The 25,854-nt window shown below is 42.3% G+C and overlaps 2 protein-coding genes across 5 annotated transcripts; one reads left to right on the top strand and one right to left on the bottom strand.

Annotated features, from left to right (window-relative positions):
* The first annotated feature begins 1,286 nt into the window (after positions 1–1,286).
* LOC134515543 (uncharacterized) lies at positions 1,287–11,486 on the top strand. 2 transcript variants are annotated; one of them, XR_010071045.1, is made up of 3 exons: positions 1,287–1,638; positions 3,791–5,727; positions 6,931–11,486. XR_010071045.1 is itself a non-coding variant. In XM_063334634.1 (2 exons), exons 1-2 carry the CDS (start codon positions 1,333–1,335, stop codon positions 5,294–5,296), a joined length of 1,812 nt encoding a protein of 603 aa, XP_063190704.1. In that variant the 5' UTR covers positions 1,287–1,332; the 3' UTR covers positions 5,297–11,486. The 2 variants fall into 2 exon arrangements, 1 of the variants encoding a protein (XP_063190704.1); XM_063334634.1 differs by having other exon boundaries at positions 3,791–11,486.
* Positions 11,487–13,083: 1,597 nt separating this feature from the next.
* Positions 13,084–25,831, bottom strand: TK2 (thymidine kinase 2). Of its 3 annotated transcripts, none has more exons than XM_063334636.1 (10): positions 25,719–25,831; positions 24,985–25,022; positions 24,287–24,361; positions 22,842–22,895; positions 21,160–21,249; positions 20,513–20,586; positions 15,395–15,483; positions 15,011–15,090; positions 13,673–13,753; positions 13,084–13,277 (listed from the first exon to the last, which is right to left on the bottom strand). In XM_063334636.1, exons 1-10 carry the CDS (start codon positions 25,816–25,818, stop codon positions 13,179–13,181), a joined length of 780 nt encoding a protein of 259 aa, XP_063190706.1. In that variant the 5' UTR covers positions 25,819–25,831; the 3' UTR covers positions 13,084–13,178. The 3 variants fall into 3 exon arrangements, with proteins under 3 accessions (XP_063190706.1, XP_063190705.1, XP_063190707.1); XM_063334635.1 differs by having other exon boundaries at positions 25,686–25,818; XM_063334637.1 differs by lacking the exon at positions 25,719–25,831 and adding an exon at positions 25,507–25,525.
* Positions 25,832–25,854: the final 23 nt, after the last annotated feature.

The raw sequence follows: 25,854 nt of genomic DNA, 5'->3' as shown, positions 1-25,854 counted from the left end.
CTGTGTACACAGGCACATATGGCCTGGGAGGAAACTCAGGCATTGCAGCAGATGGCCTCATTTTAACACGTGGCAGTAGTATGGGGATTTGTCCCCCCTGCCCTCTTGGCTAGATCAGCAATTTTTATATAACAGTTATCCATGCACAAATTCTACAAAAGTATTTCCTAATAACATTTCACTTGGAACAATGATCAAAAGCATATGTTTTTGGAAGGCCCTCTTGCCTGGAAAGTCAGGGAGAAAACCAGTTTGTTTGCAACACCATACAGCCACTTTCAGCAAGAAAGAAAACAGGACTGTGGTCAAGCGAGCCTGAGATTTCCCTTAGTCAGGAGAGGCCATACATTCCCAGCAGTTAACAGTGAGGCAGATATTCATTTTAAAATGCACCATGTAATGAAGGCAATCTATAAGAAGATAAGCAATTAAAAAACCATCAAATCAAATTCACACTTGCAACAAGCCACGTCAGTGGAAACACCACTGAAGACACCAGCCCAGCTGGTCTACAACAGACATTAAGGTCATGAGAGGCCAATGCTGGCACTAATTTCTGAAATCACACAGGTGCACACCAGCCATTGGAAGCGACTCAAAAGTTCAGATTCAAAAAAAATCAAGCTTAGCACAATCACCTGGATCAAAGTCAGGCTGCTTGTTTTCCAGCTGCTGGACCCGACCTTCATTTTAAACCCACCCCAGGAAGCTTTTCAGCCACCACAGCAGAAGACACAAGTCTTTAGTCTGACTGTTACCCAAACCCAGCCCAGGAATTCGAAGGCAACATACAATAAAATGAATAACAGAGCAGGCACAAGGAACGCGCTGTGTCAGAGGGGCTCGTTTCACCCCACAGCACAATTACCTCACGCCAGCCCTTTAGCACGGGGCCTCACTTTCCCAGGCCCCTGCCCACTGCGCGCACATCCCGCACATCCCCCTCATTCCCTTCCTCCGCCCCCCCGCCCAGAACGCACCCGGGACCGCGGCGGAGACCGGCGGCGGGGCAGGCCCTGGGGGAGGCCGGTAACGCGGGCTCCCTAGAGCGGGCGGCAGAACGGGACGCATACCCCGGCGCTGTGGCGACGACGGGCGACAGCTGCCGCCCTCACGCGACGCCGCCACGCGCCCGTGCTGAGACGAGGCGCGCGCGCAGCACGCGAGTACCGCCTCCTCCACCCTCCCGCCTTTCGCTTTCAGTTCGCCGGAGCGCCCCGCCCCCCCCGCTGACTGACACGGCCACGAGCCACTAGGCGCCCGGCGCGCCGGCAGAGCGGCCAATGGCGGGCTGAGCCGCGCGGCGGGCGAGCCGGCGGGTCCGGCGGCGCCATGAAGGAGCCGGCGGGTGAGGAGGAGGTGCTGCGGGACTACCTGGCCTACTACGCGGCCCGGGGGGCGGAGGGCGAGCTGGCGGCGTGCGATGAGGCCTCCCTGAAGACGAGGGCGCGACGGCTGCTGGGCCCGCAGCGGCGCGGCGGCCTGGACGTGCGCGGCGTGGCGGAGCGGTGCCGGCGGGCCCGCGGGCAGCGGGGCGGCAGCGTCCTGCGGGACCTGCTGAAGGCGCTGGAGGTGCTGGAGCTGCTCTGCGTCAACCTGCTGCTCTCCCCGTGGCGAAAGGAGATCAGGTCGCTGAAGGTAGGGAAGGGCCGCGGGGAAGGGGGCGGGCAGCCAGCCCCGGGGGGGCCTGGTCCGGCCCGGGGCTTGGCGATCGCGGGACTTCGAGGCCTCTTCCCCCGGCCCGTGGAGCACAGGAGGCAAGGCAGCGGCGCTCACCCCCCCCCCGGGAGGTAAGAGCAACGTTTAGGAGCCCGTTTGGAGGGGCTTAGGGGTGCCGCGGGCCATGTGAGGTGCTCTCGTTGGCCCTTGCAGGCCTTGGCCAGGCCTTCAGGGCCATCCCAGCAGCACTGAGCAGCACAGGGATTCAGAAACAGAGACCTTCGGTTGTCCTGAGGTGGTAGAGAAGTAAAAAGATATAAAGAAAGGCTTAGACTGCCATTAGTCTTGAGTTTTATCCTTAATTTACCTAGAAGGAAGGGATGTTTTTTAGCCTCAGATCTCACTTTTGCCAACAGTTGTATGCTAAAGGCCCGTTGGGCCAGTGTCTCTGGCCCAGTGATTTCACCACCTCTCCCAGCTCTGGGGACTGCAGCTAGTGGAGCGGGTAGGAAAAACCACTCAAAAGAGGAAATGCTGTCACTTTTTGCAGCAAGGTAGTCGAGGTTACCCCTCTTCCCTAGCATGCTGAACACATCTCGTTGCCTGGAAGAGACAGCAATCTTCAACACGTGCAAAATCTACTTGTATTTAAACAAAATCCCTGAATACCCAAACTGCAAACTTATTTCCCTTCCTACAGCAACAGGTGCTGGAGAGGAAAGGCCATTTCTGTCCTTCTTCCTGCCCTTAGCTGTCATCTGTGGAACTGTCTGCGGTTAGTGGGCTCAGCTTTTCATAACACAAGAACCCTAGGCTTCATTAAAATCAAATTTTGAAGACCACTGTGGGTAATCCAAAGTGCAAGACAGCCAGCTGAAGGCCTGAAATAATTCTGATGCAAGGCACAAGTTGGAGAACAACCAGTATTTGTGCACATATAGGTTTGATAAAAAGTTACTGGTTGTATGCGGCATCCTTCTTGACATATTTCATGCCTGTCACCCGCTCTGATGTCCCCTGCCCCCCACCCAGTGCCTGCTCCTGACTTCCCCTCTAGAAGGAACAGAAGCTGGGGAGTGAAAGGCGCTATTGACAGCTTTATCTGAGAATGGACTGGGGCTCAGTCCTGCATTATATTATGGGCTTTTAGGTTAATGGCCTTTTTGGAGATCAGTTTTGTTCTCCCCCAAGCTTGTGTTTGTGAGACCAATGCTTAGGTCTCAGCCTTAGGAAGTAGGTAAGTCAGTCTCAAGCTGGGCAGCCTGAATTCTGGAAGTCTTGATTTTGCATTCCTACCTCCATTCTGTTCGGACTTGCCTGGAGCTGGTCATGGTTAGGTCAGCATAGTCTCACCTATCATAGCATTTCAAACAAAAAATAGTTCAACATTTACTCAGTTTTGGAGCTACCCCAGGCATGAGGGCTAGGTTGTAAACTGGAAGTGGGTTTTGGTTTTAAGTCGTTACACAGCAGCAGCATTTTATTCAAGTCATGTTTTGCAGACAGCTTGTGCAAAGAGAGCGTGTTTCAACAATATTTCTGCTAGAATAGTCTCCTTTCAAAAAGGTGCTTTTGAAGAAATGGCAACTTAATTCAGGGGTAGTAGAGTTACAGCAGGAGCCTGAACCATGGAAAAAGACAGCGTTACAGTCTTGTCACCAATTAAGAAATACAATTAAGAGTGAGTGCTTCATGTCTGTTTCTTTAGGAAAAGATTAGACCTCAGTGATTTATTCCATGAATCTTCATTTGTTTAAAAAACTTCCATTTTTCGATAAAGCACATGAGACTTATTTCTGAGTTTCTCTAGTTTGACTAAAGTGATTTTCTTATTCTTTTCCTTCTTGAATATTGATGCTCTTAGCCAGTATCTCAGCAGGTTTAAACTGGCATAGCTTCACTGAAATTAATGTGCTATAGCAAAGCAATAATGCTTGAGAGGCTGACAAAATAATGCTGATAGAAAAGCCTCACTAACTTCTAGTCAAAATTCAGGCTTTCAGGAACATAGCTTTTTTAAAGATTTAAGGAATTTTTGAAGTACTTTGAATTTTTAGGAAGTCTTTCACGCTTCCCTCCACCCGACCCCCCCCAGTGTTCATCTGTTTTTCAATGTTGCATTCTGTTTCAGACATTCACCGGTAATTTTGTCTACTATATTCAATCTGTGCTCCCAGATGACATTGTAAAAACAGTACTGGAAAAAATAGGTTACATTGCAACAACAGCAACAGAGTTTTCACTTGTCAAAAAGAGAAACAATGAGGAAACAAAGCAGACTGCATTTGAAATATTCCTGGCAAGAATTGAGTGTGAAACCATCCTCGAAATGACAAATGAAGAAGAACGTGGCAATTTGGAGGAGACCCTACAGAAGAGAACACAAATGCACTGGCATCACGGAGATAAGGACAAAGAGGATCAAACACCCCAGAGAGAAGACGCTGAAAATCCAGAAAATAAAGAAAGCAGTGAGACGTCTTTGTGCCTTGCTATTCAAGAGAAGTCTTCAACTAATAGCAATATAGCCTTTGAAGCTGCTGGGAACCTGAAGCTCAAAGATGAGTTGCTTCAGTTAGCAGTCACTCAATCCGCTAACAGGCTTCAGGAACACCAAAGGCAAGTCATTAACACTGTACATTTCCCGGGCAAATGCTCAGACAGCGAGGACTTCTTGATCAAATATAGTGACATTGTCATAAGACAAACACCTATTTTCAGTGAGAATCTTTCTCCAAAAGCTTTTGAAAAAAAGCCAAGAGCCAGTCTCAGTGAAGAATGTGTCTTGGCAGTCACTGCAGAGGCAACTGCAAATGAGATCAGGCCTGTGCCACTCTCACCAGGAGCAAGCGGTCCGCCAGCCTTTGCAGTATTTGCTGACAGCTCTTGTGACAGCAAAAATGCTTTGGCATACAAAGCTCAAGAAGTCCACGAAGGATCAATTGAAGCAGAAATTAACGATGCCATAAACTGCGTAGACCCGGACCCTGCAGATGAACCCACTGAGCTGAAGTCTCTGCCGTACAAGGACATCACATCTGTCCAAAACTGCAGTGTCCCTAGGGACGAGGAAGTTTGTGAGCTGTCTTTAACCTTCACAAAACTACAAATCAAGGACACTCGGGAAGACCTCACGTACCCAGTAGAGGAAACTGGCCAAGCTGAGTCAGTATCATATGCAAGTCCAAGTGACAGGCATGTAAGAGAGTTTAATCACTCCAAAATAAAACACACATATCTGACTAATGCTCAGATGCAGAACAGAGCAGCTGCACATATTGAGCCATCTTCAGATCCATGCTGTACTGCTGGGAACGTGGAGGATTCCACTACTGGTTCGGATAGCAAGAGACTATTAATGGATACTCCTAATGCACATACAGCCTCCGAGTGCTTCAGACACATCCGAGAGCCCCCTAACCTCACCTACATCCCACCGCAAAGTATTGATGTTCGGTCTTCACGCGTAAGGAGGACCAGCGTCCAGAGCAGAAGGAACCTCTTGCAGCCTGAACGTGACTCTTCCGAATCCGGTGAAGTAAAGCCGGAGAACTGTAATTCAAAAGTAAATGAAATCCAGGAGCCTTATGTCATTATTGACAAAGCTGACCAAGGAATGTTATGCCATCACACTTGATTCTAGCAGTACTTTATTTATAATCTGCCTGTGTTTTTTCCTCTCACTTATGGCCTTGATCATCTTTTCAAGGGAATTTTTAGCTTTGTCAAAACAGGTTTTTTAAAAAAACAAAACACCACATTTTTGGACAGTAAAGAAGGGGAGTAGTTGAGGAAATTCTTAATGGCCCCTTTCATCTGGAACATTTGGCACTGAAACCGGAATGGTCACCTTTCTGAAGAAAGCACAGGCAACTTCCATAAATTTAAATACTTTTAATTCATTAGCCAGATTCCTTCTGGCTGTATTTAATGCCAGACAGGTTTCTTCAGTTAAGCATACTTCTACTTTTTTTCCTTTTTCTTTTTTTTTTTTTTTTCTTTTTTGCTTTACAGACCTATTCCTGGAGTATTCTTCAAGTATAGCATGCTGTACAATGAGAGAAACAGGTAAATGTCTCTAAACTGGAAAAGCCAACTTTATAACTTTACAAATGCTATACTGGAGCATACTTCTATTACCCATGAGGCTGTGCTCTGAACTAATCTTGCCCTTGCTTTCAGCTGAAAATAAGTTTAGAAAGTTTGATAACCTTCCTTTAGGTTTAAAGGAGACAGCCCTGTGAACACTTAGTTTTATTTTTGCATTAGGAGTTTAGCTCTTATAGAGGCAATAACCTGTATTACAGGTTTTATATCTGTCTCCGCTTCTTACTAAATTTTTTTTGTGGCTACCACCACAAATTTCAAGAGAAGCCCTGAGCGTCGTAATCGTTCAGTGCCACCAGAAGAGGGAGATCCAGCCACTGCTGTGCCATTTCCCTTGTCTCTGTTCCTGCTGCTTGACTGCACTGGCCCTGCAGCTCACTGGACTTTTCCGTACCAATGAAGGGACCAAAGTGCCATTCTCTGCCATTTTAGTGGCAGATGAGAGAAGGGTCCCAGTGAGCATCAGAGCCAGGCTAAGGGCTACGCTGTAGGTGGGAGTGATGTGAGAAAAGCTTTGTGCTGAGAAGGAAAGGGAGCAGGCTTGTTAGCTGGAGTCCCAGCATTGAGAACCTCTGTCATACGCAACATTTAATTAGATCTAGGAAAGCACACAGTCACTGGTACTGTATTTCAGCACAGTCTTCGATGCTTCTTTATACACTTGTTGCCTAGAAAGACAGTTTAATATCGTTTCAAGTAACTTTTCCAGCAGCACTTCAATGCTAAGAATGTTTCGTTTCACGTATAGTTAAAATATTAGCTGAAATTAATTTAGTATAAATTGTTTACAATTGACTTTTATCCCCCGAAAATTCAGAGAGGAGCAAATGGATTACACTAGAAAAACCTCCAGAGCTAAAATGTAAAGATCTGCTTTGTGAACAGCTAATTGACATCCTGTCATCACCTGATCCCAGCAGTGTAGGAGTAAAACTTTGCCCAAGCTAACACCAAGTGACAGGGCTGCCTTCAGCTTTGGGGAATGGGAGGGAGAAACAGATAATGTAAACATTAATTAAATTAATGTAAAATTAATACTTTCTTAATAGCAGTCCCTGGGGTCATGTGCTGGGCTTTATGGCTGAAATTTGGTAATATGCCAGTGTTTGGGCTATTGCTGAGCAGTGCTTCCGCAGTGTCATAGCCTTCTCTTTTCTTAACTAGCCCCTCACTCCCAATGAGTAACTGGGAGAGGACACAGCTAGGACAGCGGACCTGAACTGGCCAAGGGATATACCCTACCATGGAACATCACACCTGGCAATAAAACTGGGGAAGCAGAAGGTGGTGGGGTTTTTTTTGCCTACCAAGGTAGCCATTGCTCAGAGACTGGCTGCTTGTGGTGGTGAGTTACTGCCATTGCATTGTTTGGGGTTTTTCCCCCCCCTCTTTCCTTCACTTACTAAACCTCTGTCTCAACCCAAAAGCTCTCTTGATTTTGCTCTTGCTATTCTCCCCGTCCTGCTGGGGAAGAGAGGAGCAAGCCGTTGCACTGGTGCCTTGCTGCTGGCTGGGTCACCCCACCACAACCTCCATGCTCGTCTTTCGAGTACCTCTCTGTTCTGCCTGATCATTTGGGGTTTTATAAGCTGTATTTTCCCCCTGTGGGGGTTATTAAAATTATGTGGTTTAATTCTCATATTGTCTCAATTATTCATGAACTCTAATTTTAAACTGTGAAAACCCCTTCTCATCACAAATGAAAGTGTCTCCTAAGTATTTAGATGACCACCAGTAGTACAGGATTCATGTACCTAACATCCCATTTTTATCTTTACTGTAGCCATATGAGAAAAAGTATTTAACAGCAAACCAAAGATTACCACTTGAAAAGACACCACCTTGGGTACCTGACTCCATTAATGCCATACTGCAGGCCTTCATTAAACTTGTTCAGTTAACATCTACTGTGTCTTACGTCTTTACTAAAATTCCCCTGATGGGCCTGTGCACAATTGCTTCTGTCTTTGTGGTACCTGGCACACAGGAGACAGATGTTCACTTTGCCCCATTGTGAGCAGTTTTGGACCAGCATCATCCCTGTCCAGGAGCTTATGAACAACCTCACATGGGGAAAACAAAATATACAGCGTTTCTTTCAGAAGAGAGGAAGCACAGCCCAGACCTGCCGACAGTGCACCACAGTCCCCAGCTCCACCAAGTCACAGGAACGCTGTTGGAGATAGTAATGATGAACAACGCCCACCAAACAAACAGTAAAAGTGCACAAAAATTATTAAATGTAAAATGTTCTGAGAATCTACTTTTTGTTAATGTTTGAGTACCTGAATTGAGGAAGAATCTCCTCCTTATGGCAGACTGGCTAGGACTGGCAAGTGTTCTGACTTTGCAGGGAGAGCTAGTGTGCGCTTCTTGTGCAAGTCTTCTGCAAGTCTTCTGGATATTTTCATCTGAGTTTCTTATTGATGCAAGAACACCTTTAACTTCTCTTCCTGCACAAATGGTAAGCTTTTGAGGCCTTGTACTAGAACCTACTTTCGTATTTGCAAATTTCTGGGGTCTCAAGAAACAACTGCTTTACAGTTAAAGATGCTTGTGAAGAGGCAAGATTTGAAAACCAGCTGAAATAAAAGATAAGTCATATTTAATAGGCCTTTGGCAGCAGTCCTTTGTGCAGCTGCTTCCGTGTGAGTAAGGTAGAACTGGGTTTTAAAATCCTAGTTGTAAATACAGTCAGACCTGAGAAAAGGGACCGTAAGATTTCTGCCCCCATCTGCCAGTGCTCTCCTGTCCCATTGGCAGTAACCACCACACCTCTCCTTGGCTAATTAACTGAAATAAGAGCAACCACTGGCTAGCCAGCAAGAGGGCTGCCGGGCCCCTTTCTAAAGGAAGGTGAATGGTGTTTGTAAATGCGTGCCTACCCTCTGGTGAGCTGTCAGCTTTAATTGTGCCACAGCTGGTCCCAATTGCCAGTGAAGGGAATGGGGATTTACGGACTGATTGTCTGCCGTTCCATCACAGAGACACGAAGCTGGTTCTGTGCCCAAATTTATATGCTACACACAACCCCTGGGAACGGCTCAGCTCTCCCAAGCCTTGGATTGGGGAAATTCTCTTTTGATCAGTGCAGATAGAGCCCCGGCAGCAGAGTGATACTCCCCCGCACCACCTCTCCCTGCTGGGGCTCTGGCAAGAGTCGGTTCCCCCCACTTAATATCTGTGTCACACACACCCCCGTGCCCTGGCTGCAGTCAAGGGGTTCAAGGAGCACAGCTTCGGTTTAGAACAAGCTGTTGTTTTTAAAGCCAAGAATGAAAACCAAATGTCAGTGTTAAAACACCAAAAAAAACCCAATCACCACACGACTGGAAAGCATGCAAACACTAAATTAATAAAAAATATTACGATTTGCTTCAGAATTCTAAATGAGGGTCTTAAAAACAACAATTCCCTGAGACAGACACAAAGCATACCTGAGAGCGACTGGCAAGGGCTTGTGAAGCGCTGATGAAGACAAACATCATTCAGAGCTGTCTCAACGCAAAAAGACAATTTCTGAAACACTGCTTTATCATTTTTTACCTTACTTGTACCCAACACTGGGAAAGCGACCACCACTAACCCACCACCACAGCTAAAGGTCCCACCCATTGCAAACTAATCAGCCCAGCTCTCTGAGATAGACGACTGAATCCCACACGGCTCCTTTTCACAGCATCCAATTGGAAAAAGCTGAAATTTGGGACTGGGATGGAATCCAGTGACACCTGCAGAGCAGCGCACTCACAGTGGAAGTCCTAACAGCTCCGTACTTTGTGGTGTATCCCAGGGAGGAGTCTGTCTCTGGTACCAGGCAGAGGGCTCAGGTGCAGCAGAGGATCCAACTCAAAGCGGCCTGGCATTAAATCAAGTCATATGTGTGCGAGACACGGATAACAGACACAGCCCTGCTGCTCTGTCACCCCTTATCCAACCTCCGTATCTGTTCAGACAGACATCGCTCCCGCAGCTGTATGCTTACACAGCACTCAGCAAAATGCTGCCCTGTCCTGATAGAGCACAAATAATTATCACATGCCAGCCTCTTAAAAAAATTATAAATGATCCATTAAAAAATTGATCTGGACTACACAGAAGACTACATTTCTCTTATGTAGGAATTAATCTACCAACTGCTAGTTTTCGTTCTGAAACTAAACTTTTTGTTTTCAAAAAAAGCTCGCGCCTTTCTGTCAGCCCCATCAAACACTGGTGGGAAAAAAAACCACCACCATCAATTCTCTCCTGACTTTATCCTGCTTTAGAAATGCACAATGTTTACTTAAACCCCCACAGACTACAGGAAGGACTGGATCCTCCAAGTCATCAAACAGCACAGTAACTTGCCAGGAGAGCCATTATCCAGGAGCGGAACAAGAGAGCTCCGGGTCTGAATCTTTTAATAGCAACTGATGGCAGAACAGCCAGCGCTTCCTACAGCAACTGCACTGAAGAGAGATACTGGATAATTTCCTGCTGTTGGCAGCAGTTTTATGTGCTAATTACACTCGTGAAAACAATTTTCAAGGTTTCTTAAGCCCTACAGTTTTGGACAGTCACTTCTGAAACGTTTAATCGAACAAGGAAGATTTCCCATGCTCAAAGAAAGTACAGGAAAGGCCAGGCTAAGGGAATGCAGCTGTTAAATTATTTAACTTCTGCCAGTCTTTCTATCTTACTTGAAATTGATTTATGTGCTGCTCCCAGATGTTACTGGTTTGCTAAGACACCTTGACCAGGACAAAGTAAACAGCAAAGAAGACATCATCTGTTCAGGCGAAGTATGTAACAAAGAAAAGGCAGGAGATAATCACTTTTCAGACATACTGCAGTTTAGATGTGGAACTCATTGTGACAGAAGTCATTAAACCCCACAATTTTTACTCATCTATTCCCACAATATACTCCAGAACAGGCAAAATGTATGCAAAACCAGTTTTGTATGGTTCAGTCTACAAGTATAGGCTACATCCAACTTATGGACCAAATCTTAAAAGCCAAGAGAAGTGGCAGCTTGTTTATAAATCCATTCCCCTGGTGCTGATGTTCAATCTGCCTGCAGATTCCTATGGTATTTTGCAACTTGCTCCCCAATCAATGCTTCTTAGACAGTCAAAAAAGAAACAAAACATGTATCAGACTAATGCTGATTGCCTTTTTTCCCCTCCCCTCAGCAACTGAAAGATCTCAAGAAACAAAAGCAAATTCCAGGCTTAAAAACAGCTATTTATGATTACTGCAGTATTTTTATCTACACATCTACAGCAGACTGCAAACATTTTACATTTATGACACATAACAAGCAACCTGTTTGGTTTTGTTCACAGTTTTCATTAAAAACCCAACCTTCCTGTGTATGAAAAGCTAAACAGGAAAACTAACAGATAGCAAAACATAAAATAAACATGCTCTCTGTAGCCATCGCGTCTGTAATTTTTAATAAATAAGTTATATAAATATTCCTTTATATTCCATTATAATTACGAATATCAGTAACCTCCATCCAAACTACTGTTTTGATATAATAAAGGGGGGGGGGGGGGGGAGAGAGGGGGGGAATCTGACCAAAAAGCATAAATTTCTTTCAAAAACTGAAAGATAACAGTGAGATTCTCTGCACTGTAAGATCCTCTGTACAAAACATTAAGTGACATTTTCTGGACTGTGTGCAAAATATACACCCTTGGCTTCTACAACCCATAATGAAATTATAATTAACAACAAACTGCAGATGACTGAACTTCAAATTTATAGAACTATTTCCAAAGAAATAGTTCTTTTGGTCTCTTACAGAAGAAAAAATTTAGAAAGTTTAACAGAAGGTTTCAAATTATTACTATCCCCCTACAAATAAGCTTCCATAAGTAAGGTAATTACTTAAAATGCAAAATCCTATTTTTAAGCTAGAATTCTAAAGCTTTACAACAGAACAATAGAATGGCAATTCTGGGTTCACAAGCTTTAGTACCCTAATTTAGTACTTCACTAGGAAATGCGCTCTCAGTGCATTTATATGATCATTATTAAGTTGTACTGATTTGGAAAAAAAAATATATCCCACCAGATGGAACTAACAAGAAATGAACTGCATTTCCTGACTTGGAAAACAGCACGGTCATTTCATTTTTAGGCATACCACAAAATTACAAAATAAAAGCAGTGAAGCGATCTCCAAAAGTAACACCATCAGATATTGTTCAAAGTCAGGTGGAACATGAAAAAGGCAAGTAAATGAAAATGTACATCCTCCAACAAGTTACAGACAAAAGTCTGTAATAAGTGATCAAAATACTAACTGGAGTCTTGGACATCAGCCTTTTTTAGGAGCATTCACTACAAAGCTATGACAGATGCTCAACTATATTAACGCAAGTGTGTTTTAAAGCGCTGTTAACCTTGCTTGCTCCAGTTAAGCCAACCAAAACTATTACAGAAGAAAAAAAAGACACACTGTACTTCAGGAATCATTCCCCTCAAATGAAACAGAAAAAGTAATGAGGAAACAGTCAGAACTGCTGCATTAAAAGGATTATCCTGAAGAAAACACTCAGAGGGTAAAGCAGAAATTTTCTTTATAAAAAAAAAGTCCAATCAAAGAATCAAAACCAGTTAAGAAGTCAATTAATTCTAGGGTTTTTTATAACCATTTGAAAGGGATAACAACTACAGTTCTGTGTACCGTGTATTTTCACTAGTCCTCAACTCAGTCACAGCAGAGCCAGTGATTTCACGAACACTGGAGAGAAATAAGCCCTTTTAAAAACCTAGCTTAAAAAAAAGCCTCAGAGCCATTCTGCAATCACTTAGAAAAACTGTTAGTCTTTTTTTACCACTGAATTCAGTGGGGCTATACTAGTGCATAGTTATCTTCACAACTACAACTATATGGTGATTTCACGTAAAGCAGCAGAAACTCATGAATTCAAAGAAACTGCACTAGTGGAGGTAGGATTAGAGTCAGACCCCCGGTTTCAACCTGGTAAGACCTACTTAATGAAGCTACTTGATGCACTTGATTTGCTTCCTCTAATAATACAAAAGGACATCCCACCTCTTGTATGGAACTATTTCTTTCAAATTACAAAAATGGGGTTGTCTTTGGAGGGAAAAAAAAAGAAGAAACTTCGGTTACTCATAGAAGGCAGCAGTGAAGTGGGAAATGGGGAGAAACAGACGTATTTTAGCTGAATAGAATTGACGCAGTAAACCTGATGCAGAACCTAAAAACATGAAAGGGAATTGGCTTATATTCTGTTGATGACTTGTATCTAAACGTTTCGTAGCAGTAAGTCCACAACAATCTACAAAGTATAATTCAAAAGCAAAAAACCTTGTATTTAGAAATACTAAAAATACTCAACAAATAAGACTTCATAAACATTTTTTTAAAATACAACAACCGCAGACTTCTATAAATGGTGTTGCATGTTATATGGGTTTAGAATTTGGTCCCGGTTTTCTTCGTACTTTTCTATCATTTTCTGTACGTCATGATCAGCTCCAATAACCTTGAAAAGAAGAACATAAACATTAGAAATAACTGGCATCTAAAACATGGTTGCTTTTGAGCAAAATAGAGCAGGACTACCACCGAAGCCAAACTGATATATTCCTAGAGACCTGTCTGATTAGCTTTCTGTTCAGAATTTGGCATTCCTTGAAAAGCTCCATGTCTGATCCTGCAATCACAGTCAACAGACCCTCAAATTCCACCGAACTGATGGAAGAGCAGACTTTCATGCTATACACTCTGGATAGCTGTAAACATTTTTCTGAGGTGTTCCTTCTCCAAAGGTTATTAGAAAAGCAGATTTATTTACTTTTACCACTAAATAACACTCTTAATATTTGAAGAGTACAATGCTCCATATGCTTTATTGGTTATAACTAAAATAATACTCACAAGCACTGGGCAGGAAACTTTAAACAGTGTATGTTTAATGAGCCACTCTTCGTAGAGCTGATGAATAGCTTCTAAATACTCCTAGAAAAGAGGCATTCAAATAAAACATATGCCCAGGGATGAAACCCACATTGCAATTTTTATACATTTGGTAAGTAGTTCAGTACAGCATCAGATATTTCCACTAACAAAAACAAAAAGCATCGGAAGGTTTCTGAGAAAAATTAACTCCCAGTATAAGGTTTTACTCCATGAAGAACCTCAAAGAACACAGCTTACAGGAGCACAGGGCTCTCGGCTCCTTTTAAAATCAAGAACCAGGTTTTTCTCCCATAGGTATACTGTGGCTCAAGATTTTACAGAGAAAAATACAACAAAGAGAAGTAAGGACAAAAAGGGCAAGACCACAAAGAATATGTATGGAAAGCACTTTCTGCGTCAACAAATTTTCCTAAAAATCCCAGTTCACTTTCTCCTAACTCGGACCCAATTTCCTATTGTTCCTGTTCCAATTGCCTGTCATCAACTATGAGGTTTTTTTCAGGGAGACCATTTAACTTTTTTCATTCATAATTGTTCCCCCCACACCCCTCCATAGAGCTGCGAAGTAACACAATGTCTCTCCAAATCCATTATAGTGAGGATTTATTCTCCAAGGAAAAAATTCATGTGGCCCAAAATTTAGCTCTTTGCTAAATAATGTATCTTCAACTGACAATTGCTTCTACTAAACTACCCAACACTAGAGATACCTTTGTAGTGTACAGTGTACCTTCTGTAACTACATTTATTTCTGGTTAGGTTTTCTTTAGGAGAAAATTTGTTTAATGAAGGGCCATTCTGTAAACTACTACGGTTTATTTTTAAGCAGATTCCCATGCTAACAATTTTCAAGAAGTCGCTTGTTTTCAGACACAAGCAGAAACACTTTTCATGCATAAACATCCTGCTAATAGCAGACAACAGAAAGTGCCCACATAAATCTTCAGCACCTGCACGCACAGGTATTTCTGCTTCAGCTGGGTGCCTTTATGCCGTTTAATGATACAAAAGCAATTGCCTTTTTACATCTTAGAGAAGATTAACAGTTGATTAACACTCCACCTAAACAGTCAGCTATAGTACACCGATTACTAAAACATAACACTTGGGAAAGTCAGTGTGCATGATAGATCATTTTCATAAAATAAATCAAAATTAAATACTGAAGTTTTAGTTTGCAAGGGTAACAGCTGCACATTTTTGCAATACACTCAGGATATGATTTTAGTATTTGGATTGGAATCATTATGTTTTTAAAGCTCATTGTAACCACGTACATTGAAGGAACTTCCTTACCAGAGGAATGATCTTTTCCTCTTCTCTGCATCTTCTTTTTAACCTCTCATAACAGACTTCAGGAGATGTCTGCAGATAAACTGCCGTGACAAAAATTGTAATAGTTATGCTGAAGGATCAGCTTTACAAGCAAAGACGAAACTTCATGAACTGTAGAAGGAAAGAATCCTGACTCAGGTACCACCACTGAACCTTCCCTTTGGCATTACAGCTAATCAATCCATGAACTATCCACGAATTCATGCTGTCTGATGTTGCACATTGCAACCACTACCGTATTAAATAGTGTGATTATTTATGACCCAAGGAACAAGAATTATTTTTTTCTCCCCGTAAGGAAACCCACCCACAAACATGTCCCTCCAGATCCCATCAAAATTTTACCTATCAAATCAACCGAAACATCCGTGTTGTTCTGGATCCAGTCAAACCATTCGGTTAGGACGACATAATCCACCTCTGGCATTTTTCCACTGAATAGACATAAAAGTCATCACCCACTGAACAGCATGCACAGATCAATTCTAAAGTCATCTTTTTTTCACTTGACTAGAATTACTCCCAATTTTCTTCAGCATATGTGAAATGAAAACAAGACCAATATTATGCCCACCCAAGTTCAAGGCCGCAGAAAGCATTGTTTATACAACAGAAAGACCAACTCTTTTTTTTTAAAAAAAGTACTTACTAACAAAGTTTCTATTATTAAGTTACAAACATTAATTATTTTTGCCAATACAGTTAAGAAATAATTACTCGGTGACTAAGAAGAAAAACATTACCACATTGACATTTATACAATAACAACAAATTAGTGTCAGTGGTATTTATTGCTCAAGGATCATTTCAAATATATCTGAATTACTGCCGTGCACGTCACCAGAAAGGCTTGATTTACTAAGCAGCACTGACAATTCATTACAGAAGCCATAGTACAGAGCGGTGAAAAAACAATAACACCACGTAAATAAAATCTACTACCACTGTAAGAAATATTTGTGGAAAGAGCACTGAAATATTCAAGGTGCTTAATTTGAACTCTGTATTCAGACAGCACAGACAGTATCAGAGACAACTGTCCCAAAGTTCGCTCAGTAAGAACAAAATACCAAACAACTCAAGTAAAAGGGAGTCTATAGACGCTATATTAAGAATCACATACTATGTTTTTACGATTATTGGAATTTTCACTTATTACTATATTCCTAAACAGTCAAATATTACTAGTTTTACATTATTGTCTTCAAAACTGGTGCTAGTAACACGTACTTCACGCATTCCTAAATGCCTCTGCAACAGAAATATAAAAAAAGAGATGGGGTTGAGGGATTCCTGTCCTCTCCAGCTGAATCATTAAGACCAGTTGCAACATTTTAAATACTGCTGAAGAAAAAGATTCCACAGATTTCTCAACCGTTCTCCTGGCAGCATGCTTTGATCGCCGGCAAAACCCAAAAAAGATAACCCAGAAAGATATTTCCACTTAAGTATGCAAGAAAGTGAAACCAGCATTTGTACCACCTCCCTTCTTTATCTGCCATCCAGCTGAGTATCTTGCGAACTACTAATTGTTCTAACATATCAACCAGTAGATGTGCCGTAAAAGGCACTAAAGTGTGTTTGCTGACATTTGACTCTTCCCAAGTAAAGTGAAACACGAATGAACGAGCTTTCTATCACAACTAACTATGAATTCAAATGGGAATTGCTGGTCCTTACCCTGTAGCATACCACGCAAACTCACGTGCACACATTTAAAATTCTTCTACACTTTTAGACCTAAGGCGAGCGTGTCTTTCAGAGCTAAACTCAGATGTGCAAATGGCAGTAAGAACTCGGACACTCAGGCACAGCTGTGCATGCTGCAGAACCTCACAGCGATTGCCTACAATTTAAGCCTTCCATCATCGTTGTAAACCTTACTCTACTTCTCTCTCTGGGAAAAAGCCTGCAAAGCCAAAACACAAACACCGAGCGACACCAGACCAAAGAAGAACCAGTATTCCTGATATTCCACAGCTCTTAGTCCCTTGCTTAAACTAATTATTCTCCTAAAGGAGAAGAGTTTGTGTGGAGTAGAGGTAACAAGGGATTCTTCTCCACCTTTAAGACTGGGACCTTAAGCAATCCCTTCTCTTACAGAAAAGAAAGCAGAAAATAACCTCTGCTTTTTGCAGCAAGCTTGCCCCATTCCGTCTGAGTCTTATTTTGAATAAAAAAAGTTCTATTTCATTTTTACATGCTTTTAATGGGAAAATGCCTTCCATACAGCTATTTAACAATCCCTTTGCTAAAGATACGTTCTGGAACAGCTTGAGCCTGAGGGTCTTTTGGATAATATTTTCAGGAAAATTTAAAGATATGTCAGGTCAGTTTTTCAGTTTTGTTTCCCAGACCTTCCATCAGACAGGCATAATTCCATTTCTACAATGGGCAACCTCTCCTGTGTTCTCTGCATGATTTTTGCATGTCGACTAATCTACACAAGAACTACAATCGCTCGCCTACAGAGACGGGAGATTCCTTCTAGGAAAAAGCAAGCAAGAAAGAAAAAGCCTCTGGAGGATACAAAGGCATTTTCCTTTGCAAAGTCCCTTTAGTTACAGAATGATTTTTAAAAATCTCATGCAGCAGTTGAACAAAAAACACAGCATGGAAAGGCCTTTTCCCTGCCACGGGGCACTACTACCCTTCTAAATGCATTCCTCCCTTTTATCAAGTACAAAGTTTGTATTTTCCCTTTGTTCCTCTGATGGCTAAGACACCATCTTCTAATTTTTAGTCCTTAATGTATCCACAGCCTTTTTGTGTCTAATTATTCTTTTGTTATTATAGTCTTCCAATTTCAACAACGCTTTTCCCAATTTTTGTGTTTGCACCCGGGGTGCCCATAGGTGACAAGTGTATTCTCCCATCTTTTCTGTACAATGATGCCAAGCTGGTTTTGTCTCTAAACAAGCTTTCCATTCTTTTGATCATTACAGTATCTCAGCTTCACACCTGTTTCAGTTTTAGTTCATAGATCGTGAACGTGCAGTTAGAAGTGTAAAAAGCAATGTTAAAAAGCTCTCATAAAAGCTGTGTAAAAAGCACCGATATTTCCGTCTCTCTCCTGGAAGCCCTTTGCCAGATACTTCCAAGAGTCACGTTTAGTCTTCTCTGGGCTACACAATACTAGCAGCACTTTGTGATCAATTTTTATTTTTTTATATATATTTCTAATATATATATTTCTGCTTTTCAACTTGCAATCGTTCATCTTATAGGTGAAATTTCTGTTGTCAGTTCAACTGAATGATAGAATTTATTAGCATACTCTCACCCTTTGTACCAAAGCATCAACCCAAAGGCTGATCCAACACGAGTGACCTCCTTCCAGCCTTTCAGCATCTCCCTTTCATGGGATTTCCTACCACGTTACAACGCCAGCTTCTGCACTTATGAATAATCACTCAGGAAAGTCTCCCCAAACCTCATTGATAAATACGTAACTTCAGTTCAGACTGATGGGAATGCCTTTGCTTGGGGGGATGGAATGTTACAAAACACAATTACTAGATTAGTTTAACAGGATGCGTTGTCGGTCACTGACTTCACATTTTTGTACAAAGCTTTCATTATTCTGTCCTTCATCATTTGCGCAGAAGTTGTGCTAAATATTGAGGCAGATGAACAAACCTGCAGCTGCTACAATGATTTTCCCTACCCCCTAATATGGGCTCTCCAGCAGTTGTTTTAAGTCCCAGGGGTACTGCCTCTATGTGACAATACTTTCTCCTAGCGCAAGACTTCATGTGCTTTCAGAACTACAAAATGGACTCTGTTTCTACTATAGTTGTGGTTACTACTATTTCCATACTCCCATTATCATCCTGCCTTTTCTTATATGCAGTTTTCTTTCCTGTACACAGAAGTATTAGTTTTTGAAACAAGTCTAGATCTTTAAAGACCTGTGACATATAAAGTCTTTAAAGACCTGTGACATGTAAAGACAGGCAGTGATCAAACCACATGGAGTAAAGCTATAGAACTGCATGCCACAGGGCGTCCTGGAAAATAAAGGCTTACATGAGCTTAGGGAGAAACTGGACAGGTCCACGGAAAAGAAATTCCCTGTGGGTTACTAAATACAGAGCAACCTCTGCTGAATAAGGAATTCCCTAAACTGTAAGTTACTGGATATACTCAGAAATTACCATAAATGCTTACCCTGTTCTTACACTCTTTTCAAGTACTTCTGGACACCGCTGGAGACAGGATATGAGGGAGGACAGATATCCTTATTTTTTTAATGTGACTCAAAATGGCTATTTTCATGTAGCCCCAAGTTTTCCGTGTTTTATTTATAATCCCTTGACACACCCTTATATCATATTTTGGTTTGCTACTGGTAGCATCAGCTGGCTCCCAGCTTGCTGTAACAAAACAAAGCAAAGCCTTCTGGCCAACATTAAAAAGTGCTGAAGTCAGTAATTAAAAACAAGAAAGGGATTCCAGTACATTTCCACTGCATACGGACTGGGACAAATAATGTCTCTTTCTGTTTGTCTCACATCTTACTGTGTGCTTCTCAACTTTCAAGGCAGTTCCTGTAACAGAGTAGGAGCTAACGTAGCATGGATGCCATCTGGTGGCATGCAGCCATTCTCCTTGCAGACAGAAAAACTGGTTTTGTCCCTTAAGAGCACTGAAAAATCCATTAAAACAACAATCTGGTACATACTCAGCATTCTATACAAAACAACAACAAAAAATCAGTGCGGATTACGTGCAGTAATCTTTACTTTAGTTAGCATGGGATGGATGAGTTATACATCAGCCAGGCAGGTAAATGCTTTTTCCATCTCAGGCCACAATCCAGAACAAAATATCCCCCAGAACAAAATGACTCGGGTTAGCCCAATTGCTCTACCTCTGGCCCAAGCACACCTGAGGGTGGGGACCTGATTCAGAAAGTGTCATTTAGAGACAAACAGCTCTTTGCTCTTTCTCTACTCATTAGCCTGCTAAGGTTTTCAGGCTATTTTGATGCTACGAATGCCGATTTTGAGCAACAGCACATGAGGTCACCCAAGTTCCTGCTTGCCAGAAATGCCAATCCTGGATGCTAGGTTGGATAATGCTATCTAGATCTCTCCCTCCTACAGTGTTATTCTTTATATCCTCATGGGTTTTGACCTGTTCAGTATGCATTTACTTTGATTTAAGCAAGACTTTTGTATTCAGCTGGAGAGCAGATAACTTCAGTAAATGGTTTTTTAAATACTAAGATGCTCTAAATATGCAAGAGCACTTTTGAAAAAGGCTCTCGTCTGGCCCACGTCCTACAGGTTTTACTCTACCAGTGGGCACCACATCCTGTAAAAACACACTGCCGCTCCAACAAAGAACTGACAGATTTCACAGACCGCTCAGATGCAAATTACTAGAGAAATCATCAGTCGATTATATTTCTTTAAACTAATTAAACAAGAAAGTAAAGAAGAAAACAATATACCATACCTTCGATACAAATTTTCTACAAAAATGTATTTTGCACTGTGAATTGATCGCTCCATCATTCGGATGGGGGAAATCTGCAAAATAAAACTTGACGGTTACTGACTTGTTTACATTTTTCAGCATGTTCCTTTCCAAGCTCATATTGCACATCACGTCCTTTACATTATGAAATACATAACATTTTCAGTTCTTCCAGATCTTGTGATAAAAAAATTTACTGGGAGGGTGGGAACCACAAAAAACAAGTATTCTTAATCTTACTTATGGTCACTGCATTATTAAACACCTACGTAACTAATACATTATTCATATGCAAGTTTCAAAGGTAACTGCAGAAGCATTCAACTGAGCAGCTGAAGTGAACTGGAGGGATAAAAAAGCAGCAATCCACTTAGGATTTGCAGAGCAACAGGAACTATCACTACCTGAACTGCTGCCACCTTTAGGTGTGTTACTGTGTCAACAGCACAGGCCTAACATCAGAAAAACTGTAACAAGAAAGCAGAACTTTTAAAAGAAATAATTACAACTGACAAAGTACTGCTGCCTTAGCCAGGTTTGCAGGTGTTCCAACAGCGCTTCATTTTGGAGAAGAGAGATTCCCTGACACGCTTTTTTTAAACTAGAAGAAAAGCATGTTTATTTACCATTGGTCTGGTATGCTGCTCCAACATGGTAAGCTGTATGTAAGTCTGTAATGTTATCCCCCATCTTGATGCATCTTGGTACATTAAGCCCTGGGGTTAGAGATGGAAGTGAAACAGACAGACAGTTTGGTTAGGTCGAACAGCAAAAAGAGAAGTTGGGTATTTCTTAAGCTCTTGCACTACAACAGAATTGCTAAGAGAAGTGCGCTAAACCAGCTGATATCAGGTTTGATAAGAATTGAGTGATCGTTTGACACCAGATTTGATAAGAGTAAGTGATCGTTTGCTCTCCAATGCAGATGTAAGAATTACAGTCCCGGTCCTTAGAGACACTTCTTAGCGAGGCCCTTGAAATGCTCACCGAAGTCAACAGGAATTAGTTACTCTGCACCTGGAACAGTCAGGACCAAGGCATGGCTCATACGAGACAGTTAAAATATATTTACTAATTAAAAAACCTATCCACAACTCTATTTTTGTGCACTGACGGATGCTCAGTATACCCAGCCCACCCGGAAATGCAAATACGGTTGCAGGAAGCATGGTCCGGGTCTCAGAAAAGGAGTCTTTTAACACAGACAACTATTTTTCTAAAAGGATCCTCAAAGCAGTTCTCAGACCTTCCACTCTTTCCAATTGCTGCAATTCCACACACACACACTTATAAGCAACAGTCTATCCTGCAAAGCTGAGAAAAGATCTGACTCAAAATAAGACATCATTCAGTGTCTATTTGCCGAGGTGACAAGCTTTAAGTCAGCAGCACGGCTTCAGTCCACAGATCTGACCTCTTTCTTTTCTCCTTGTCCAAGGTCAGAAGGAGAAAGTATTCTGAAGTGCACAGATTGCTGCAATGACGTGTGACACAGACAAGCATGCCCCATCCCTTTACTAATAATGAGAAAGTAAAGCATCAGCAACTCCTAGTAGGGAGAATTTGCTTTTCCAGAGGACCTATGCTAGCAGTAATTGCATCAAACACATGTTTGGGCACATGTGGTTTGGGGTGGATCCACACTGCTGCGCTGACAGCAAATTCCACATGAGCTCGAGCACAGATACCCATCTCAGGCAGCGATGAGATTTTTGCAATGGAGGTGATTGTACGAGCAGGGAAGACCAACATCAGAAACCGCTTCAGCCATCCCAGCCAGAGTGTATGTGCAGATGCAGTCACAGCCCTGGCTGCTGCCTCCCAGCACAGCTGTGACACAGGGACATACTTGTGGGGAACGGTCCCGAGAAGTGACGACTACCCAAAAGACAAGAGAAGCTCTCAACACATCACAGCGCCAATTTTCTGGATCTCCAGCAGTCAAACAATACTAACTGATCATATCCACCTCTAGCTTTCTAAGGTAATTTAATAGCAAAGATATTCTTCCCTTCTTTGAAATAGACATAAGTAGATTTAGAAACAACCGTCACACTCAGGGCTTACTTTTCTGTGGGTTTCTTTAGCTTATACCCAGTCCTTGCCAAAACCCCATTTCATATGCAACGTTTCCATCAACGTTTTAATCACATCAAAAGATCTTTTGCATCATGGAGCTTTATTTTTTGCTGTATGAGATTACGACCACACCTTTCGTAACAGTTTTGCTGACTGATAAGAAGTCCTCATGCATGTCTTTTCTACAATAATGGTAATTGTAATTGAAGAATTAATTTCTGCCACTTACCAGGATATTATGACCACGAACATTCCTCCACTTAGACACCGGTTCTGTCAAAACCTGGTTAAAAGAATTACTCCACGTTAAACATGTTTTACATTCTAAATACGTAATTTGACCCTACAAGTCTACCACTATTCAGTACTCATTCAGTAAGTCAGAGCATTCGGGACTTATTCTGGAAAACTCATCCCTCTCCAAAAACATCACTGAATCCTGTAATACAAGAAGTAATAATGAACACTGTTAAAAAATAGGGAAATATCATTATACAACATCTTTTTAGCATTTTTAAACTGCCAAAATAAACCACTGCATTGATTACCTAATGAGCCTGGATATAATTTCACTTTTTTGACTCAAAATCAGTACGATGTAAGGGCTTAGCCGAATATTGATTGCATTTCAATGACCTGCTTATTCCCTCACAAATAAATTTCTCAGAGAGTAACACTTGTCAGCAAAGGAAGGGATGATCAGAATGCTATCACACTATTTTTCATTTTATTTTTGTCATCTAACAAACAAAATGTATCCGAAACTTTTATGAAATTAATCAGAAAAGCTCCTACCCAAATAGGTAAAATCACAAGAGACTCATCTGGTTCAAACAGGGTCTAAAATTCCAAGGATACTGTAGGCCAGGCCCAAGAGAATCTGACAAGCCTGGGAAGTTTACTAGCTTTTTAAAAAATGTTGCGCTACAAGCAAATTAAAGTTTGCTATCCTTTGGGTTAATAGTTATTTATTCTATAAGGATCACTCCTGTTAAATACCAAATAACATCTGGCAACCCAGCATTTCTATGAAGATTCCCAAGACTTATTATCAAATGTGTTCCCAGGTCTGCTGGGAAAAGTATCAATATCTGATGTACACAAAAGCAATTGCTCACTGAGGTTTGATCTTGATTTTGTTTAAAATACAGTAAACCTGCCCTTCCCCTAATGTTGTTCTAAGCAATATGAAATCAAATACTGTAACAGTCTTAAGAAATCCCCAGAAACAATTCTAACAGATTTTTCATATTTTAAAAGAGCCATCCATTTACTGGAATCTCAGTTACATGACATCAGTATTTTTACATCGTCACTTCTTTGTCTTTACAAGATACATCTAAGATTTAAGCGACACGAAATAGCAAAGAGGCATGCCCAAACATGCCCAACCCATGTGGATTGCTGTTACTTTACAGAGGCACAAACTCTAATCCACAGGTTTTACTGATATTTTGGCATCCAGTACTATGTTACACATGATCTAAACTTCTCTATTTCTACAGTCTGACTGTAGATAGTTGGGGGAGGCGCCCCAGGAAGTGCACTGGCTCACAACCCGCTGCTCCCCTCCCATTAGCCTAAGGAAAACACTTCTAAATTAACTGTCAGTTTTATCAAGACAAGCAACTGCTTAATGATGTAAATAGAGACAAAGAAATGAACATCCAGTACCTCAATGCTGGTAGTTTGTGCAAAATAATCCAGGCATGTTGTTTTCCCACTTGCAATGTTCCCCTCGATACATATCTGATGAAAAACAGTATCGCCTTTAAAAAACATGCTATCACATACTAGTAAACACCATATGTAAAAATATACTCTTTCAAGCATACCATTTCCTTATAATGTAAATTAATTATTTTATAGGAAGACGTTAAGGGTTTGGATGAAGTTTGGATGTTGTGACTCCCCGCAGACCACCACTTTTTCTGTCCCTGACATACATAAACTGTCTCTTTACCTGCACAATTAAAATAAACTATGAGAATTTTGTTTCAGCTGTCTTAAAATAATTTATACCTTAAAGTAGTTAGATTCCAAATAAAAAAAAAAACCAACTCCCAGGCAGGGTTGTATAGGGCAACTGCAATTGCACCCACTGACCCCAGACTGACACCTGTCCCTACACAATACCATGTGTTTGCACAAATCCGTCGTGACTTTATTGCAAGTTACACAATGGAATTTACAGCATTTACAGAAAAAGTGTAGGTTTGCACAGAGTAAGACCCAGTGATGGACCCACCACCTGGACACAGCTCAGTAAAACAGCCACCACCAATGGTTGTCAATACACATACACTCAGATTGTAATAAAGTAAGAGGCTGCACGTTTTACACGGACTTCTGAGCAAAATGCAAATACTTACAACTGTCTTTCTATCATCTTCTTTGATCAGATGTTTATCTAGAATGGAAACAAAGAGGAGTTACAACGGAGAAGGAGGTCCTCATAACTCAAGTTACACCGAGCCTCTTCCTGTGAGGCCCTACATGAAGCTTTTGGGTTCTTTATTGCTTAATATGAATATTTGCCAAATTGCCAATCTTCAGGTAATCACTGTGTCACATAACAGACACGCCGTGGCACACACAGACGCGGTTTTAGCTGGAGTTCTCCATTGCCCTTGACGCCATGGAAGAGCCCTGCGGCAAGTGCCCGGGCTCCTCCAGCAGATGTGTGTTCCCGTTACTGCTCCTCAGCCACTGCCCGATGGGGAAATAACGAGTTTTGGAAAGGCCAGTCACGGCCCACACCGGCCCTGCAGGCCTCGCTAGCGTTGGGCAAAGATGGAGATGTTAGGACACCTCCAAGACAAGCGATTTAGATGCCTTACGTCACAAAAATACCTCTAGAAATGCGTATATAAAGCTTCTGACAGGATGCCTACCCCCTTAACACCACAAAACACCAAAAAAAGGCAGTTTCGCCGCCCCAGCACGGCCCTATTAAGAGAGGGCGGCAGCCCGAGGCGGGGCTCCGTCCCCGTCCCCCCCCCCACACACCGCTGCCCCCCCCGCCCCGGGGGAGGATTTAAACGGGAACCGAGCAAGGCCCGGGGGCTGTCACCTCCTCCCCCCGCCGACCCACAGCCGCCGGTACCGGGCCGGCATCGCAGGGCCAGGCCGCCTCCTCCTCCCCGCCGTCCCCGGGCCCCTCTCAGCGCTGCGGGCCGCGCCCGGGCCGCGCCCAGCCGCCACATCGCCCATCCCCGATCCGCCCCCCCTCACCACCACCA

Source organism: Chroicocephalus ridibundus, chromosome 4 (genome assembly GCF_963924245.1).
Source record: "Chroicocephalus ridibundus chromosome 4, bChrRid1.1, whole genome shotgun sequence".
NCBI classification, from domain to species: domain Eukaryota; kingdom Metazoa; phylum Chordata; class Aves; order Charadriiformes; family Laridae; genus Chroicocephalus; species Chroicocephalus ridibundus.
This window is presented reverse-complemented; position numbering and strand designations above follow the sequence as displayed.